The sequence below is a fragment of the Anomalospiza imberbis genome, unplaced genomic scaffold (assembly GCF_031753505.1).
Source record: "Anomalospiza imberbis isolate Cuckoo-Finch-1a 21T00152 unplaced genomic scaffold, ASM3175350v1 scaffold_385, whole genome shotgun sequence".
Classification (NCBI taxonomy): domain Eukaryota; kingdom Metazoa; phylum Chordata; class Aves; order Passeriformes; family Viduidae; genus Anomalospiza; species Anomalospiza imberbis.
The window spans coordinates 43,828-63,237 of record NW_027100000.1 but is presented as its reverse complement, the minus strand read 5'-3'; the positions used below and the strand labels follow the sequence as shown (position 1 = coordinate 63,237).

Below are 19,410 nucleotides of genomic sequence, written 5' to 3'. Positions count from 1 at the left end.
TCTGGGGTCTCCCCATACCTGCCCCTCCCACAGAGCCCCCTCCCCCTATACGCGGCCCTTGGAACCCCCCCATCCTCCCCCAAATTCCCTGCATACCCCCCTCCCCCATCCCCTGTCCTTGGGAGGACCCACCCTCAATCCGTAGCCCCCCCCCCCCCACAATTCCCCACTCCCCATTTACCATCCCAGTGCCCCCTCTCCCCCAACCCCCCCCCCACCATATTTACCCCCCCAGACCCCCTTTCCCCTCCCTCCCCGCTTTACCTGGGCGACGGTGTCGCGCAGGGTGGGCGAGCGCCCGCGGCGGGTGGTGGTCGTGGCCATGGTGGTGGTGGTTTCCATGATGGTGGTGGCCATGTCGGGGGGCGCGGGGGTAGCGCCGGGGGGCGCGGGGGGCGGGGGGGGGTCCCCCACGAGCCGCAGGTCCCCCTCGAGCCGCACACGGGGGTGTCCCTCGGCCGCCAGCGCCAGCAGCTTCAGCCCGTTGTAGTAGAGCCCCGAGAGCTGCCCCTGGAAGGGGCGGCCGCGGTCCCGGCCCCCCACCCGCACGCGCGCCTGGCTGTTGAAGATGGTCAGCTGCCGGCCTGGGGGGGAGAGGGGGGGCTCGCACACCTGGCACACCTGGTACCGGCTCACCTGTGCCACCTGTGCTACCCCGACATTGTCACCTCATTGTCACCTCATCCCTACACATCCCCCCCGGCTGGTGGAGAGCCTGGGGGGGAGAGGGGGGGCTGACACACCTGGTACCAGCTCACCTGTGTCACCTGTACTGCCCTGACATTGTCACCTCATCCCTACACATCCCCCCGGCTGGTGGAGAGGGGCAGCTGGGGGGATGATGGAGGGGCCTGGCACACCTGGTACTGGCACACCTGGCTCACCTGTGCTACCTTGATGTCACCGACACTGCGACCTCAACACCTTCACCCTGACACTGTCACTGTCACTCACACATCCCCCAGGGATGGAGGGGGGGGCTCGCACACCTGGCACACCTGGCACACCTGGCACTGGTTCACCTGGCTCATCCTGACACTGTCACCCTGACACAGTCCCATGGATGACAAGGCAGCTGCACACCTGGCACACCTGGCACGGCCTTATCCCCACACCTGGCACACCTGGCACGCCCCACACTGCCCCACCTGCCTCACCCTGCCACGCCCACTCCCACCGTTCCCCACCCTCACCCGCACACCTGGGGCACACCTGGGTGTGCCTCGCAAGAGGAGCAGCCCTGCCCCCCTCTCCCCACACCCCTCGCACCCCCACCCCCCTCCCCCCCGGGCAGTTAAAGGGACCCCAACGCCCCCCCCGGCCCCCGGCTCCGCTCGGGCTCAATTCGGCCAATTTTGGGTCATTTGGGGCGGGAGGGAGGGGCAGGGGCCGTGCCTGGGCGGGGCCGGGGCGTGCGAGGGGCGTGCGAGGCTGGGGCGGCTCCTGTGCACACCTGCAGGGCAGACACACCTGTGCGCCTTCCTCACGCACACCTGGCCCTGCTGCACACCTGGTGCACACCTGTCCTCGTGGACACCTGCTGCACACCTGCCCTGGTGCACACCTGTCCTCATGCACACCTGAATTGTGCACACCCGGTGCCAAGGCACACACCTGGTGCATGCCCCAACCTGGTACACACCTGTCCTGCACACACCTGGTGCACACCTGTCCTGCGCACACTTGGCGCACGCCCCAGCCATGGTGCACACCTGTCCTGCGCACACCTGGTGCACACCCCAGCCACGGTGCACACCTGTCCTGCACACACCTGGTGCACACCTGTCCTGTGCACACCTGGCGCACGCCCCAGCCATGGTGCACACCTGGTGCACACCTGTCCTGTGCACACCTGGCGCAGCCCCGGCCCCGGGCAGTCGCTGGGCAGGTGCGGGTTAGGGGGTTTAGCGGGTTTATGCGGCTTTAGGGGGGCTCTGGGCTCAGCGCGGTTTAGGGGGGCCGTTAGGTGCGTTAGCATCCCTTTAACCAGGTAATGAGGGGGCGGGGCAGGGGCTGGCCCCTCCCCCAATACCTGGGCTCCCTCCCCCGGACACCTGGGGGTCCCTGGACAACAGGGTCCTCTGGGACGTGGCTGCTGGACACCTGTGGGGCCCAGGTGCTGCAACCCCCAAATATCGGGGTCCCAAATGCCGGGATCCCCGAACACCTGGGACCCCAAACAGGTGGGTCCTGCACACCTGAGTCCCCACATTCCGGGGTGCCCAGGTGTGGTGGTGCCCAGGTGTGGGAGCCTCCAGGTGCTGGGGGTCCCAGACACTCCCCAAATCAGTGGGTTCCAGACACCTGGGACCCCAAAATCTCTGGGTCCTGGCCGCAGCGGGGTGCCCAGGTGTGGGGAGTGCCCAGGTGTGGGGGGTGCCCAGGTGTGGGGGGTGCCCAGGTGTGGGGGGCGCTCGCTGCCGTTACCTTTGTCAAGCAGCCACTCATCGACCACCCGCCCCAGGCGGAAGGGGATGCGCTGCCGCGCCAGCGCCAGCCGCTCGCTGTCCCCGCTGCCTTCGGAGGGAGGAGAAGAGCGTTACGGGGACACGGGGCAGGGCACGGGGACACCGCCAGGGACTGGCACCGGGGGGGGGGGGGGCATCGGCGGTGGCGTCACGGCGGTGTCACCGTCGGCGGCGCTGTGGTGGGACCGTGGTCTCAGTGGCATCATCAGTGTCACCAAGATGGGACCGTGGTCTCAATGGCATCGTTGGTGTCACCAAGATGGGACTGTGGTCTCAGTGGCATCATCAGTGTCACCAAGATGGGACCGTGGTCTCAGTGGCACCGTTGGTGTCACCAAGATGGGACCGTGGTCTCAGTGGCGTTGTTGGTGTCACCAAGATGGGACCGTGGTCTCAATGGCATCGTTGGTGTCACCAAGATGGGACCGTGGTCTCAGTGGCACCGTTGGTGTCACTGTTGTGGGATCGTGGCCTTGCCATTGGTGTCCCCATCAGCATCACCATGGTGGGACTGTGGCCTCATCATTTGTGGCATCATTAGTGTCACCAAGATGGGAGCATGGTGTCATCATTAGTGGCACTCTTGGTGTCACCATCAATGTCACCATGGTGGGACTGTGGTCTGGCCATTGCTGTCACCATCAATGTCACCATGGTGGGACCGTGACCTCATCACTCGTGGCGCCATCGGTGTCACCATCAGTGTCAACCATGATGGGATCACGGTGTCACCATCAATGTCACCATGGTGGGACGGTGGCGTCACTGTCAGCGCCATCGGGGTGTGAGCCCATGGGTGTCACCATCGGCATCGCCACAGTGTCACCATCAGTGTCACCATCCGTCACCACCAGTGCCACCATGGTGGGACGGTGGCACAACCATCATGTCACCACTGGTGCCACCACGCCGTGACCACGGTGTGACCATCAGTGTCCCCACAGCCATGACGCCCCTGCTGATGTCCCCAGCCCTGGCCATGGTGTCACCGGGGATGGGGGGGGTGGGGTTGGCCCTCGGGGGGGTTTATGTGGCCTTTAGGGGGGCATTAGCGGGGGAGGGGTGGGGGGTGGCCGTGGGACCCCTCGTTAGCGCTGCCTCATTAGTGCCCTCGTTAGGGGGGGGCTCTGAGGTGTCCCCAAGCACCTGGGGTGACCCTGGGGTGTCCGAAGGTGCCATGGGGGGCTTGGGGAGGCTCTGGGTGCTCCAGGGGTGCCCTGGGGTCCCCATAGGTGCCATAGAGGTGTCCCAGGGTGTCCCTGAGCACCCTGAGGTGCCCTGGGGTGTCCCAGGGGTACCCCTGTGGTGTCTCAAGGTGCCATAGGGGTGTCCCCAAACACCTGGGGTGTCCCTTGGGTGGCTGTGGGAGCCCTGAATGGTATCTGGGGGTACCTGGGGGGTCTGTAAGAGCCCTGGGGGTACCTGGGGAACACCTGTAGGGTCTGTAGGAACCCTGGGGAACACCTGGGCCATACCTGGGGGTGTCTCTAGGGGCCCTGGGGTGCCCGGGGCGTGGCGGGGGGTACCTGGCGGGTAGCGCTCGTGCAGGGGGCCGCCGTCCACCTGGAGCGTGGCGTTGCCGCCGCTGCGCGTGAAGCGGACGACGTGGAAGCGCCCATCGCTGACGGCCGCCCCCCGCTCCTCCAGCGCGATATCCTCGGTGCCCACGTTGAACAGGACCCCCACGGCCCCCTGCACCTGCAGGGTGGGCACGGGGGGCACCGGTGGGTACCTGTCCCACGGACGGACAGCCCCCTTCCCCCAGGTAATGGCCCCCAGCCCCCCCTGCCCCCCAATTTTGGCTCCTCTCACGACGCAGGAAATCACCAAATCTGGCTGTTAACGGGAAGGCACAGAGCCCCCCCCGTACCCCCAAACCCTCCCTGGACCGCAATTTTTTCCCCTCCTGCAGAGCTTCAGGATGCCACCAAATCCAGCCCTTAGCAGGAAGCCCTGGAGCCCCCCAGGACCCCCATTAAACCCCCTGCACCCCAATTTTGTCCCCTCTTCTGCTGTGGAGCTGCGGGACGTCACCAAACCAGGCCTTGACCAGGAGTCCCCAGCACCCCCAAATCCCCCTGGCCTCCCCAGGACCCCCATGAACCCCCCCAACCCTTAATCTATGATGCAGAGCTGCAGGAAATCGCCAAATCCAGGAACCCCCGGAGATCTCCTGAAGATCCCCTGCACCCCCTGCCCCCCCCAGCACCCCCGTACCCCAATTTTTTTGCCCCCTCCCTTACAATGTGGAGCTGCAGGAAGTCTCCGAGCCCGGCCGCGCTCTCCACGCGCAGCAGCACCGCGTCGCGCTGCCGGGTGCTGAAGCCCAGGGCCAGGCGGTCAGCGCGGGTGCTGGGCCGGTCATTGGGGGGCCACGTGTAGGTGATCAGGGCCCCCCCCTTGCCGAAAATGTAAGTGGTGCCCGCTGGGGGGGGGAGAGAAAAACGGGGGGTCAGGGGGGCAAGCGGAGGGGGGTTGGGGGGAGCCAGATCTGGGGGGAGCTCAGGGGTTTGCGGGGAGGGGGTAGCACTGAATTTGGGGGTCCCAGGGTTTGGGGGAGACCCTTAGTGCAGGGGGACCCCCTGGAATTTGGGCACGTGGGGGGGCCCAGGAGGGACCCCCGAGTTTGGGGGTGAGCCGGAATCTGGGGGTGGGGGAACCCCAGCGTTCATGGGGACCCCTGAACTTGGGGGGGGTCCATGGCATCCGTGGGGGACCCCGAGGAACGGGGAGAGCTCCGAGACCTGGGGGGGCACCTCTGAATTTGGGGGAGGGGCTGTGGGACCATCAGGACCCCCTGGCGTTTGGGGGTCCCTCTTGTCCTCCCCCCTCCATGGCCTTGCACGAGGGCTCAGGGTGCACAAACCTGCAAACACACCCGAGAGGCACCCAGAACAGCCAAAAACACCCAAAAAACCCCAAACCATCCCAAAACACCCCAAAAAAACCCAAATACACCCAAAACCATCGCAGAGCACCCCAAAACCAGCCCAAAGCAGCCAAGCACACGCCTGTGCAGGGACGCGGACGCAGCGTGGACCCCACACGGGCCCCCCCAAACCCCGCCCGGCCCCAGTGTGCGGGGAGGAGGAGGAGGAGGAGGGAGGGGAGGAAGGTGAGAAGGAGGAGGAGGAGGAGGAGGCAGAGGAGGAAGAGGAAGATGGGGAGGAAGGTTGTTCCAGGCTCCCAAGGCAGTGAGGAGGAGGAGAAGGAGGAAGAGGAGGTGACAGGGGAGGAGGAGGAGGAGGAGGAGGGGGAGGAAGGCCAGGCTGAAGTACCCGCGAGCAGCTGGGGAGGAGGAGGTGGGTGAGAAGAAGGAGGAAGAGGAGAAGGAGGAGAAGGAGGAGGAAGGCTGGCTGGAGTTCCTGGGAGGAGGAGGAGGAGGGGGTTGGGTGTGTGTGAGCGGGAGGAGGAGGAGGAAGAGGAAGAGGGGGAGGATGAAGGCTGTCCCAGGTTCCCAAGGCAGTGAGGAGGAGGAGGGGGAGGAGGAAGTGAAGGAGAAGGAGGAGGAAGAGGGGGAGGAAGGCCATCTGTGTCCCTGTCATTGTGAAGAGGAGGTTGAAGGAGCCTGAGCCTGAGGAAGAGGATGATGATGATGATGATGATGAGGGTTTTGGGGTCTCTGTGAGGAGGAGGAGAGGGAAGGTTGATGAGGAGGGTGATGAAGGCTCACTGAGCTGGCTGTGGGTGAGGAAGGGCTGGTGGATGGCCATGGGGAGGAGGAGGAGGATGAAGGTGATGATGGTGAGGGTGATGAAGGCTCATCGTGGCGCCCATTGGTGAGGAAGGGTGTGCAGGTGATGGCAATGGGGAGGATGAGGATGAGGAAGGTGATGATGAGTGGGATGAGGATAAAGATGAGGAGGATGAGGAGGATGAGAATGGTGTGGGTGATGATGAAGGCTCACCATGGCGCACGTGGTCGATGGTGATGGGGAGGATGGAAAGGATGGAGATGAGGAGGATGAGGATGGTGAGGATGAGGATGATGAGGAAGGTGAGGATGATGAGGAAGGAGAGGATGATGAGGACGTTGATGAGGGCTCACTGTGGTGCCCGTGGGTGAGGAAGGGCACGCAGTTGATGGGGAGGATGAGGAGGATGAGGATGAGGGTGATGATGAGGATGATGAGGAGGATGATGATGAGCAAGGTGAGGATGAGGATGATGATGAAGAGGATGAGGAAGGCTCACTGTGGTGCCCGCAGGTGAGGAAGGGCGTGAGGTTGATGGCGATGGGGAGGATGAGGAGGATGGGGAAGGTGAGGATGATGATGATGAGGATGAGGATGATGAGGGCTCACCGTGGTGCCCGTGGGGTGAGGAAGGGCGCGCGGTTGATGGCAGTGGGCAGGATGAGGATGAGGAGGATGAGGAAGGTGAGGATGAGGATGATGAGAATGAGGATGAGGATGATGAGGGCTAACTGTGGTGCCCATGGGTGAGGAAGGGCATGCAGTTGAGGGCAGTGGGCAGGATGAGGATGAGGATGAGGATGAGGATGATGAGGAAGGTGAGGTTGAGGATGAGGATGATGAGGAAGGCGAGGTTGAGGATGAGGATGATGAGGGCTCACTGTGGTGCCTGCAGGTGAGGAAGGGCATGCAGTTGATGGCAGTGGGCAGGATGAGGATGAGGATGAGTATGATGAGGAAGGTGAGGATGAGGATGAGGATGAGGATGATGAAGAAGGTGAGGATGAGGATGAGGATGATGAGGAAGGTGAGGATGAGGATGAGGATGATGAGGGCTCACCGTGGTGCCCGCAGGTGAGGAAGGGCATGCAGTTGACGGCAGTGGGCAGGATGAGGATGAGGATGAGGATGATGAAGAAGGTGAGGATGAGGATGAGGATGATGAGGAAGGTGAGGATGAGGATGAGGATGAGGATGATGAGGAAGGTGAGGATGAGGATGAGGATGATGAGGGCTCACCATGGTGCCCGCGGGTGAGGAAGGGCGTGCAGTTGACGGCAGTGGGCAGGATGAGGATGAGGATGATGAAGAAGGTGAGGATGAGGATGAGGATGAGGATGGTGAGGAAGGTGAGGATGAGGATGAGGATGATGAGGGCTCACCGTGGTGCCCGCGGGTGAGGAAGGGCGCGCGGTTGATGGCGATGGGCGCCGTGCCGTGCCGCCCGTGGAAGTGGTGCACGTGGTGGGTGGTCGAGAGGCTGGAGGAGACGCGGGCGGGGCGGGCGGGGGGCACCAGCACCCCCAGCACCCCCAGCACCCCCAGCGCCAGCACCCCCAGCGCCCCGGGGCCCCCCCGGCCCCCCATCGGCCCCTCAGCGGCCCCCCCCCCATCCGGCAGCGCCGGGGGGACCCCGGCGAGGGGGACCCCAAATGGGGGGAGGAGCCCCCGGATGGAGATGGAGGGAGGGGGGAGAGATGGGGCAGCCCCCGGATTTGGGGAGGGGAAGGAGAGGGGGGAGCCCCCAAATCGGGGGGGTGAACAAAGAGGGGGGAGCCCCCAAATCAGGGGGGGGTGGAAGGAGAGGGGGGAGCCCCCAAATTGGAGGTGAAGGTGGGGAGGGAGAGGGGACCCCCAAAATGGATGGAAAAGAGGATGGGGGAGTCCTCAGATAAGGGGGGGGGAGCCCCCAAATGAAGGGGGTGGTTCCCAAATGAGGGGTGAAGGGAGGGGGGCGTCCCCAAAAGGGGGGAGGGAGGAAGGTGAGACCCCAAAATGGGGGGGAAGGGAGAGGGAAAGCCCCAAAAGGGGGGGTCTGGGAAGGACTGAGCCCCAAAATGGGGGGGAGGTGGTGAGAGGAGGGGTTGTGCCCCAAAATGAGGCCCCGGGGGGTTCTTGACCCCTAAAATGGGGTTTGAGGGGGGGGTTGTGCCCCAAAAGAGGGTCTAGGGGGGTGCTGAACCCCGAAATGGGGCTGGGGGAGGATCCTGAGCCCAAAATTGGGATGGGGGGGGCTTCAAATCAGCTCAAAAATGGGGAGGGGGGGGGCAGTCCCAGCTCAACCCAACGTGAAGTTGGGGAAACCCTAAATCCCCCCGAACCTGGGCCCTGGGTCACCCCACAAGGGCTGGGGGGGGGTCTCCGAATCCCCCCCCCCCAGAATCCACCCACGGGGCTGGGGAGGGGCCCTGGCTCACCCCAAAAATGGGGCTGGGGGAGGCCCTGAGAAACCCCAACCCCCCCCGAAATCGGGCCGGGGGGGCCAATTCCCCCCTTCGGTGGGGCTGGGGGCGGCAAATCCCCTAAAATAGAACCGGGGGGTTCCAATCACCCCAAGAGGGGCTGGGGGGAGCTGAATCCCCTGAAATGAGGCCGGGGGGGCGCCCAAATCCCCCAAAATGGGGCTGGGGGGGGGGGGGGGAATCGCCCGAATCTCCCCCTCGATCAGGGCTGGGGGGGCCCAAATGTCCCCAAAATGGGGCTGGGGGGGGGGCGGCTCCCCCCCTAAAAAAGCGGCGGCGCCCCCAAAGGGCCCCGGGGGTCCCGACCCCCCCTGGGCTGCGGGGCCGGGGGGTCCCGAGCGCCCCCCCCGCGGGGGGTCTGGATCCCCCCCCCGGGGCTCAGCGCATGCGGGGGGGGGGCGCGGGGGGGCCCCGGGGCGGGGGGGGCCAGGGCGGGGGGGGCGCGGGGGGCGCTCAGAGGGGGTCGAGCATGGTCCGGGGGGGGGGGCTCGGGGAGGGGATGTGGGGCTGGGAAATGGGGGGGGGGTGGGTGGTGCGGGATGTGGGGTGGGAGCGAGGAGGGGGGGCCGGGGGGGGATGGGGGTGCGGGATGTGGGGCAGAAGCGATGCGGGTGGGCTGGGGAATGGGGGGGGGGGCGATGTGGGGCCGGGAAGGGGGGAGGAGGGGGATGCGGGAGGGGGGAGATGGAGCGGGGGGGGGGAGGGGGGCGATGTGGGGCGGTGGGGGGGGGGGGGATGGGCGGTGTGGGGCGGGGGCCGGGGGCTGCGGGAGGCTGAGGATGAGGATGGGGATGAGGATGGGGATGAGGATGAGGATGGCGGCGGGGATGAAGCGGGGGCTGTGCCGGGGAGCTCTGGCCTGGGCGGCGGCGGCGGCGCGGTGGGGCCGGAGGGTCGGTGGGGCCGGCGGGGCCGTGGGGCCGGCGGGGCCGTGGGGCGGCGGGGCCGTGGGGCGGTGGGCGCGGGCGGCCGTGGGGCGGCGGCGGCGGCGGCGGCTGCTGCAGCGGGAGGGGCGGGGGCGGGGGAGGGGCGGGGGGAGGGGCCGGGGGGGAGGGGCCACGCGCGACCCACGAGGGGGAACCCACGGACCCCCCGGCGGGGGGAGGGGGAGCCCCACAGAGCCCCCGGGAGGGTCGCGGCAGCCCCAGGGCCGCCCCACGGCGAGCCACGGAGGTGTCCCCGGAGCCACGGCCACCCGCGGGGACCCCACGGGGACAATGGGGGAAAACCGGGGGTCAGGGCCGCCCCGCGGGGATCCGTGGAGCCCCCACAGAGCCCCCCCGTGACCCACAGAGCCCCACACGGAGCTGTCCCCGTGCCCCACGGCGGGGCCCGGCCCCTCGGCAGTGCCACCCCCGCTGCGGTGTCCCCACAGCCTGTCCTGCCCCACGGGGACACCGTGAGCCACGTCCTGCCCCACGGAGCGGCCCCGACCCCACCCCCCGTGTCCCCGGTCAGGTGTGGGGCGGGGGCCGGCGCTGCCTGGGACTCACCTGGAGGGGGAGGGGGACAGCGGGGGACACGGGGGGGACAGGGGGGGACAGGGCCCCCCCGTGAGGGACACAGGTGTCCCACGTGCTGCCACCTGCCCCTCGTTAGGGGCCGTGGGGACACGGAGCCCTCGGGCAGGGGACAGAGCCACGCCGGGTCAGGGACACATGTCCCTCGTGTCCCTCGTGTCCCTCGTGTCCCTCGTGTCCCTCGTGCGGGAGCCCTGGGGGGACACGCAACCCTCGTGCCAGGCACAGGTGACATGAGAGGCACAGGTGACACGGGTGACATGAGTGGCACAGGTGACACGGGTGACATGAGTGGCACAGGTGGCACAGGTGGCACGGGTGACACCCACGCTGCCACCTGCCCTCCTTAAGGGCCACGGGGGCACACGGGAAGGGACGGAGCCACCTCAGCCAGGGACACTTGTCCCCCGTGGGGGGGGGGGGGGTCACACAGCCACACACACCCCCCCAGAGCGAGTGACACGCGGGTCCCCTCCGAGGGACAAGGGCCACCTGCCCCCTCTGCTCGCTCCTGGGGGTTCTGGGCTCCCCCCGGTGTGGGGTGTCCCCCACCCTGGGGCCCCTGAGCCCCTTGTGTGTCCCCTCGTGTCCCCCTGAGCCACCCGTGCCCCTCTGTGCCCCCCAAATCTGCCTGAACCCCCCACTCAAACTGGGCATGGCCACCCCTCTGTGCCCCCCAAATCCCTTCTGTGCCCCCAAATCCCCCTGAGCCCCCAAATCCCCTTGTGCCCCCCACTCACACTGGGCACGGCCACTCCTCTGAGCCCACCGAATCCCCTCTGAGCCCCCCCAAATCCGCCGGAGCCCCCACAAATCCACCTGAGCCCCCCACTCAAACTGGGCACAGCCGCTCGTCTAAGGCCCCTGACCCCCCCAAATCCCCTCTGTGCCCCCAAATCCCCTCATGCCCCCCACTCAAACTGGACACAGCTGCCCCCCTGAGCCTTCCTGAGCCCCCCAACCCACCCTGGCCCCCCAAGCCCCCCTGGCCCCCCACTCACGCTCGGCACAGCCGGCCCCCCCGAAGGCCGTCATGCTGCAGTCGCAGGTGAAGCCGTCCCACTGCTGCAGGCAAACGCCCCCGTGGGCACACGAGTCCTCGGCGCACGTCGTGCTGGGGCCTGGGGGGCACCGGGCTCGTGGGGACCCCCCCGAGGCTCCCCCAAACCCGGCCCCGGCCACGGGGGGTCTCTCCGTGGGGTTTTGTGGCCCTAAATCCCCTCCTCTCCCCCCCCCCCACCTTTGTGTTCTCTCCACCGGGGGCTGGGTACCCCCAAATACATCCTTGTGCCCCCCCTGTGCCCCCCCTGCCCACCCGTGCACCCCATTAACCCTTTGGAAAACTCACAGACACCCCGAAAAAAGCCCCAGACACACCCGGACCCCTGTGCCCCCTCCCCCCCCATATCCCTGTACCCCCAGACCCCTGTGCCCCCTCAGCCCCCTCAGTGCCCCCCAATTCTCACAGTCCCAGCCCCCCCTGCACATCCCCCACATTCTGCAGCCCCCAGACCCCCGTGCCCCCCCCGGGCCCCCCCGTTTCTCACCGTCGCAGCCCCTCCGCACGTCCCCCACGCGTCTCAGGGCGTCCCCCAGCAGGTCGGGCAGGCGCCCGTTCAGGTCCAGCGAGGCCAAGCAGCCCCGGAAGCCCCCCCGGGAGGCCACGAGCCGCGGGAGGCGGCCCAGGAGCCCCGGGCTGACCCCCCCGACGTACAGCTCACCTGGGGGGGGCACGGGGGGTGGGGGGTCACCTGGGGGGCACCGACCGCTCTGTCCGCACCCCATAACAGCTTCGGGATGAGCCCCCCGAACTGGGGGGGATCGCCCATGGGGGAGGCTCCCCCCAATGTCCCATTGTTCCCCACCCTCGATGTCCGGGTGCACCCAGGGGACACCTGGGGGACACTGGGGGGGTCACTCAAGGGGTGAGGGGACACACCCCCGTGGGACCCCACTGGGGTGACCCCTCCCATCCACCCCGGGACCATCCCCACACCTGTGCCCTCCCCCAGGTGTCACCCAGGTGTGTCCCCAGGTGATCCCAGGTGTATCCCAGGTGTATCCCAGGTGTATCCCAGGTGTGTCCCAGGTGATCCCAGGTGTATCCCAGGTGTATCCCAGGTGTATCCCAGGTGTATCCCAGGTGTGTCCCAGGTGATCCCAGGTGTGTCCCAGGTGTGTCCCAGGTGTATCCCAGGTGTATCCCAGGGGTATCCCAGGTGTGTACCCAGGTGATCCCAGGTGTATCCCAGGTGTATCCCAGGTGTGTCCCAGGTGTATCCCAGGTGTATCCCAGGTGTGTCCCAGGTGTGTCCCAGGTGTATCCCAGGTGTGTCCCAGGTGATCCCAGGTGATCCCAGGTGTGTCCCAGGTGTGTCCCAGGTGTATCCCAGGTGTATCCCAGGTGTGTCCCAGGTGATCCCAGGTGTGCCCCAGCTGTCCCCAGGTGTGTCCCAGGTGTGCCCCGGGTCTCACCCTTGAGCTGCAGCCCGCGGGCGCCCTGCCCGTGCTGGGTCACGGGTCTCCCGTCCACGCGCAGCCCGTGCAGGGCCCCCCCTTCCCGTGCCACGGCCACCTCGTGCCAGCGCCCGTCGTGCAGCGGCTGCTCCGAGTTGCCCTTCATGAGCGAGGGGCCCTCGCCCAGGTCGAACACGTAGTGGATGTACCTGGAAAGGGGGCGTGGCCTCGTGGGGCGTGGCCTCGGGAGAGGAGGGGGACTCACCTGAGGGCGGGGGCTCACCTGGGAAAGGGAAAAAGGGACCCCACCCCCCAAATACAGGGAATGTAACTGGGCCGGGGGTGTGGCCAATGGTGGAGGTGTGGCCACAGTTGGGTGTGGTCGTTATGGGCGTGGCCTGAGCCAGGAGGAGGAGCTTGAGCCATAGGGGTGGAGCCTAAGGCTGGGTGGGCACCATGGGGTGGGGGGGGTCCCTGAGGGGGTCCCAAGGTCGGAAAAGGTTCAGAAGGTCCCCAGGGGGGTTACGGGGTCCCCAGGGCCCCCCTGGTGATCCCAGGGCACCCAGGAGGTCCCCAGGACCTCCCACATGTCCCAGATGGTCTCTGACATCCCCTGGAGGTCCCCAAAGTCCCCAGGATGTCCCTAAAGTCCCCGGGACCCCCAACATGTCCCAGGTGGTCTCTGAGCTCCCCAGGTGCTCCATGAGATCCCCAAGGACCCCACAGGCGTCCCCAAGATCTGTGAAGAGCCCTGAGCTCCCCAGCAGGGGTTTGGTGTCCCCAAGATCTCTGAGGTCCCCAGGACGTCCCCCCGGTGTCCCCCTCACCCCTTGACCAGCTCAACGACCAGGAAGTCGGAGCCGCTGCCGCCGTTGAAGAGGATGAGGCCGTCGGGCGCCGTGGTCTTGAACTGGAAGAAGAGGTGGAAGGAGGCGAAGGCCTGGAGCGTGGCCAGCGCCACGTAGGAGCCGCGGCCCCCGAAGGCCACCGGGTCGGCCACGATGGCGCGGCGGCCGAAGCGGGCGTTGAGCTCGCAGGAGCTGATGTCGCCGTCGCGGCACAGGTCCAGGTAGGGCAGCCCGTTGAACACCAGCCCGCTCAGGTGGCCCAGGAAGTTGGATGGGACCACGGCCTGCGAGCCCGACAGCTGTCCTGGGGGACGTGGGGGGCACGGGGGTGGCACCGGGAGCCCGAGGGCTGGCGTGTGCCACCGCGCCATGGGCCGTGGGTCTCATGGACCTCCAGGCAGTGTGCAGTGTCCTCACAGGGCTGGTCACCTTGTCCCCATGCACCCGTGTCCCCAAGGACCTTCATCCATGTTCCCATGGACCTTCATCCCTGTCCCATGGACCTTCATCTCTGAACCCATGGACCTTCATCCCTGTCCCAAGGACCTTCATCCCTGTCCTCAAGGACCTTCATCCCTGTCCCAAGGACCTTCATCCCTGTTCCCATGGGCCTTCATCCATGTTCCCATGGACCTTCATCCCTGTCCCATGGGCCTTCATCCATGTTCCCATGGACCTTTAACTATGTTCCCATGCACCTTCATCCCCGTCCCATGGACCTTCATCCCTGATCCCCCATGGACCTTCATCCCCGTCCCATGGACCTTCATCCCTGTTCCATGGACCTTCATCCCTGTCCCATGGACCTTCATCCATGTTCCCATAGGCCTTCATCCCCGTCCCATGGACCTTCATCCCTGTCCCACAGACCTGCAGCCCCACTGACCATGTTCCCATGGACCTGAGCCGCCCGGTGACCCCCAGAGCCCAGGCAAAGGTCCCCCCGCCCCGTCCCCACGGTGTCACCTTCGACGGTGACGTTGTCAACGGCGAGCTGGAGGCTGCGCCCGCGCCGGGCCACCCGCACTGAGTGCCACTCGTTGTCATCCAGCCGCTGCCCCGCGAACAGCGTCTCAGGGCCCTTGCCTGGGGGCAGCGGGGACACCAGGGACACCGGGTGACATCAGGGACACCAGGGGACACCGGGGACACTGGTGACACTGGGGACATCAGGGACACCAGGGACACCAGGGACACCGGGGGATATCAGGGACACCGGTGACATCAGGGACACCGGTGACACTGGGGACATCAGGGACACCGGGGACACCGGGGATATCAGGGACACTGGTGACATCAGGGACAGCGGGGACACCAGGGATATCAGGGACACCGGTGACACTGGGGACATCAGGGACACTGGGGACACCAGGGACACCGGTGACACTGGAGACATCAGTGGCACCAGGGACACCAGGGACACCGGTGACATCAGGGACACCAGTGACACTGGGGACACCGGTGACATCAGGGACACCGGTGACACCAGGGACACTGGTGACACTGGGGACATCAGGGACACCAGGGGGTACCAGGGACATCAGGGATACAGGGGACAACGGTGACACCAGTGGACACTGGGGGACACCAGTGACAAGGAGACATCAGTGGCACCAGGGGACAACGCTGTACTGGTGACACCATGGCACTGGGTGACACCAGGTGACACCAGTGACACTGGGGGACAGCACTGTACTGGGGACACTGGGCCACCAGTACGGGTGACACAGTAGCAGCTGGTGGCACTGGGTGGCACTGGGACACCGTGGCACTGGGTGACACCAGATGGTCACAGCTGGAAGCGGCCCAGGAGAGAAGCCGGGGGCACCGCCCAGGTGTGAACCCCTGAACTCACCTGTGCACCCCAAACCCACGCGGGGGGGTCAGGAGGGGTTTGGGGGTCCCTGTGGAAGTTTTGGGGTGATCCAGAGGGTCTGGGAGTGTCCCCCAGGGGGTGTGTCCCCCAGGGGGTGTCCCTCGGGGGGTTTGGGGCATGTCCCAAGGGGTGTTTGGGGGAGCTTTGGGGGTGTTCATGGGGGGTTTGGGGGGCCGGTGTGTCCCAGGGGGGTTTAGGGGGGGTCCCGGGGGTGTCCCGGGGTGTCCCGGGGCGGGGGTGGCACTTACTGGGGTGACAGCCCACGCGGACACAGTCTGGGGAGAGAAGACACCGGTCAGGCCCTTCGCAGCCGCCGCCAGGGCGTGCCCCGGGGACGGGGGGGGCGGCCGGGGGGGGCGAGGTGCCAGAGGGGGGGACTGGGGAGGGACTGGGAATGGGATGGGAGGAACTGGGAATGGACTGGGAGGGACTGGGGGGACTGGGAATGGACTGGGAATGGACTGCGAGGGACTGGGAATGGGATGGGAGGAACTGGGAATGGACTGGGAGGGACTGGGGGGACTGGGAATGGACTGGGAATGGACTGCGAGGGACTGGGAATGGACTGGGGGGACTGGGGGGGGACTGGGAATGGACTGGGAATGGACTGGGAATGGACTGGGGGGACTGGGAATGGACTGGGAATGGACTGGGATGGGATGGGATGGGATGGGATGAGGATTGGGAATAGGATGGGACTGGGAGGGACTGGGAGGGACTGGGGGGGACTGGGGGGGACTGGGAGGGTCTGGTTTAAGGGGTCTCTGGCACCTCGCTGGGGGGGCACGGCCGCCCTGAGGGCCCAGCCCGGGGGATCCCGGGGGATCCAGGGGGATCTGGGGGGATCCCACCCAGGGCTGGGTCCCCCCTCGTCAACCGCTGCGGGGCGGGGGGGGCAAACGCCGGGACCCGGGGGTGCCCCAATCCCATGGGGGATCCCCAACTCCCTGGGGGGGGTCCCCAACCCCTTAGGGGGGATCTCCAACCCCTTGGGGGGGTCCTTAATCCCATGGGGGTGGTCCCCACCCCACAGAGGACCTGCAGCCCCACGGGGGTCCCCCCCAATGGAAGGGGGCTGCAGGAGGGGTCCCCGACCCTGGGGGGTCCCCAATCCTCTGGGGGGGACCCTCAACCCCTCGAGGGGGTCCCGGCGCTGTGCCCCAAGTGGCAGCGGGGGGGGTCACGAAGGCCCCAGTCCCGGTGGGGGGGGAGGGGGAGGGAGTCGGGGACACCGGGGTGGCTCTGGTGACCCTCCAGGGCCAGTTTGGGGGTCACAGCTGCGATTCTGGGGGTGCCTGGGGCACCATTTTTGGGGCCCTGGGCACCATCTGGGCGTCATCAGCTGCTTGAGCACCTTTGGGGGAAGTTTTGGGGTCCCAGGCACCAACTTGACCATTTTGGGATTGCAAGAACCAACCCAGACACCATTTTGGGGAAAATCTTTGGGACCTGGACACTCTTTTTGGGGTCCTAGGCATGAACCTGACAATTTTAGGGTCAGGAGAAATGACCTGGGCACCATTTTGGGGTCCTGACCATCATTCTGGGCTCCCAGGCACCAACTTTGGGCCATTTTGGGGCCATAAGCTGTTTTGAAGATCCCAAGGATCAACTTGACCATTTTTGGGATCATAAGAACTGATTTGGGCACCAATTTGGGGTCCTGTGCATCGCTGTGGCGTCCCAGGCACCAATTTGACCATTTTGGGAGGATCCCAGGCACCATTTTCAGGTCCCAGGCACCATTTTAGGGTCCTATACACCATTTTAGGGTCCCAGACCCTATTTGGAGGTCCCAGGCCCTATTTGAGGTCCCAGGCCCCTATTTTGGGGGTCCCAGGCCCAATTTTGGCCATCCTGGGATGACCAGAACCAACTCGGGCCCCGCTTTTGGGGAGGATTTCGGGGAGGTCTCAGGGACATTTCAGGGGTTCTTTGGGGGGCTCTGCGGGGTCTCGGGGGGCTCACCCAGGTTGAGGGTGAGCTTCATGCGCCCCCCATCCAGCTCGAGGCGCAGGGTGTCGGCCGAGTGGCGCGAGGTGGTGGCCAGGACGAGGCCGAAGGCACGGGGGGACATGAAGCGCAGGGACACGTCCCTCGGCCTCCGTCTGCTCGCCCGGCACCTGCACCTTCAGGTACATGCTGCCGTCATAGCTCAGCACCGCCGCCTCTGCGGGGACAGGGACCCACGTCACCCTCGGCACGGCCACCCCGGCTGTCCCCAGGTGTCCCCAAGGCGTCCCCAGGGCACCCCTGGAGCCGAGATCCCACGGCCAGGTGAGCCCCGGCCCAGCTGAGCACCACAGCTTGTGGGGGACAAGGGACGCTGCCACTGGGTGCCACCCCCCGGGATGGGAGGTGTCTGGGGACCCCCATCTCTGGGGGAGTCACCTGTCCAGGGGACACTCAGGTGTCCCGGGGGGGGGGGGGGAAGGGGGGGCTCTCAGCTGTCCAGGTGCTCCCAGGTGTCCCTGGGGACATCCAGGGCACCCCCCCCCTCCCCCCCCCAAGAGGGGACCCAGGTGTTCAGAGGGTCCCAATCCCCCCCATTCCCCCTCCTCACCTGTCCCACAGCGCGGGTCCCAGGTACCCCATGCCCCCCCTCAGGTGTGACCCCAGTCCCCGCCGTGTCACCTCGGGGTCCCGTGTCACCCTCGATCCCCCCCAGCCCCCCCTCCCCCGGCTCACCCAGGTGCTCGGGGGCTGCCACGCCCCCCGTGTGACCCCACCCGCGCTGTCCCCGTGTCCCCTCACCTGTCTCGCAGCGCGGCCCCAGGTAGCCAGTGCCGCGACAGTCGCACACGAAGCGGTTCCAGCCCTCGCGACACGTCCCCCCGTTCCGGCAGGGACCGCTGGCGCACAGCCGGGGGGGGTCCCTGGCACAGAGCGGGGCGACTCCCGGGGCCCCCCCCGGTGGCCAGGAGCGCCCGCACGTCGCGGCTCCGCCCGTCCACGAACAGGTCCCGCACGCAGCCCACGAAGCCGAGGCGCAGCCCCGCTGCCCAGAGCTCGGGGGGTGCGGGGGGGGCCGGGCCGGCCCTCGGGGAGCCCCCCCAGGTACAGCTCGGCCCCCACGTCCAGCACGTCCCGGTCCCCGCTGGCCAGGAACGGCGTGCTGCGGCTGTTCACCGACACCGAGCCTGGGGACAGCGCGGGGACATGGGGGGACATCAGGGGACGGCGGGGGGACATCGGGGACAGCGAGGGGACATCAGGGAACAGCGGGGGAGCAGTGGGGGGGACATCAGGGGACAGCGGGGGAGCAGTGCGGGGACAGCAGGGGTAGAGCGGGGGACAGCCCGGGGACAGCGCAGGACAGCGGGTGCCTGGCAAAGGGGGGGGATAACGGGGACACCCTGCCCCGGCAGCCCCCGCACACCTGAACCGCACCTGTACCACCCCTTGCACACCTGTGAATGCCCCCCACACCCTCTGTGCACCCACCCCCGTGCACACCTGTGGATCGCACCTGCACGCCTGTGACCCCTCCGTGCGCTCACACCCTCACACCTGCACAGCCCCCTGCGCACACCTGCACATCCCTCCCTGCACACCTGCACACTCCGTGCACACCTGCACACTCCGTGCACACCTGCACACCCCTCCCTGCACACCTGCACACTCCGTGCACACCTGCACACTCCGTGCGCACCTGCACACCCCTCCCTGCACACCTGCACACTCCGTGCACACCTGCACACCCCTCCCTGCACACCTGCACACTCCGTGCACACCTGCACACTCTGTGTGCACCTGCACACCCCTCCCTGCACACCTGCACACTCCATGCACACCTCCACACCCCTGCACACCCTGTGCACACCTGCACACCCCTCCCTGCACACCTGCGCACTCCGTGCACACCTGCACACCCCTCCCTGCACACCTGCACACTCCATGCACACATCCACACCCCTGCACCACCCTATGCACACCTGCACACCCTCTGCACACCTGCACAGCTCTCTCTGTGCACACATGAGCCCTCCCTCGCCCCCTCACCTTTGCGCCCATCGCGCTGCACGTCCACGTGGCACCACTCGCCGTCGGTGACCTTGCGGGCGCTGGCGCGGAGCCGCAGCCC

The 19,410-nt window shown here is 66.9% G+C and overlaps 1 protein-coding gene across 1 annotated transcript in view; it reads right to left on the bottom strand.

The window, feature by feature from the left end:
• LOC137466668 (neurexin-2-like) overlaps positions 1-19,410 on the bottom strand; it is a 50,089-nt gene that overhangs the window by 4,909 nt on the left and 25,770 nt on the right. The window contains 16 exon segments of the mRNA XM_068178359.1: positions 265-584; positions 2,428-2,517; positions 3,995-4,166; positions 4,712-4,893; positions 11,147-11,266; positions 11,693-11,866; positions 12,621-12,811; positions 13,430-13,754; positions 14,417-14,536; positions 15,575-15,601; positions 17,295-17,421; positions 17,423-17,496; positions 18,081-18,237; positions 18,239-18,361; positions 18,363-18,466; positions 19,329-19,410. Coding sequence (XP_068034460.1) covers positions 265-584; positions 2,428-2,517; positions 3,995-4,166; positions 4,712-4,893; positions 11,147-11,266; positions 11,693-11,866; positions 12,621-12,811; positions 13,430-13,754; positions 14,417-14,536; positions 15,575-15,601; positions 17,295-17,421; positions 17,423-17,496; positions 18,081-18,237; positions 18,239-18,361; positions 18,363-18,466; positions 19,329-19,410 — 2,388 coding nt within the window.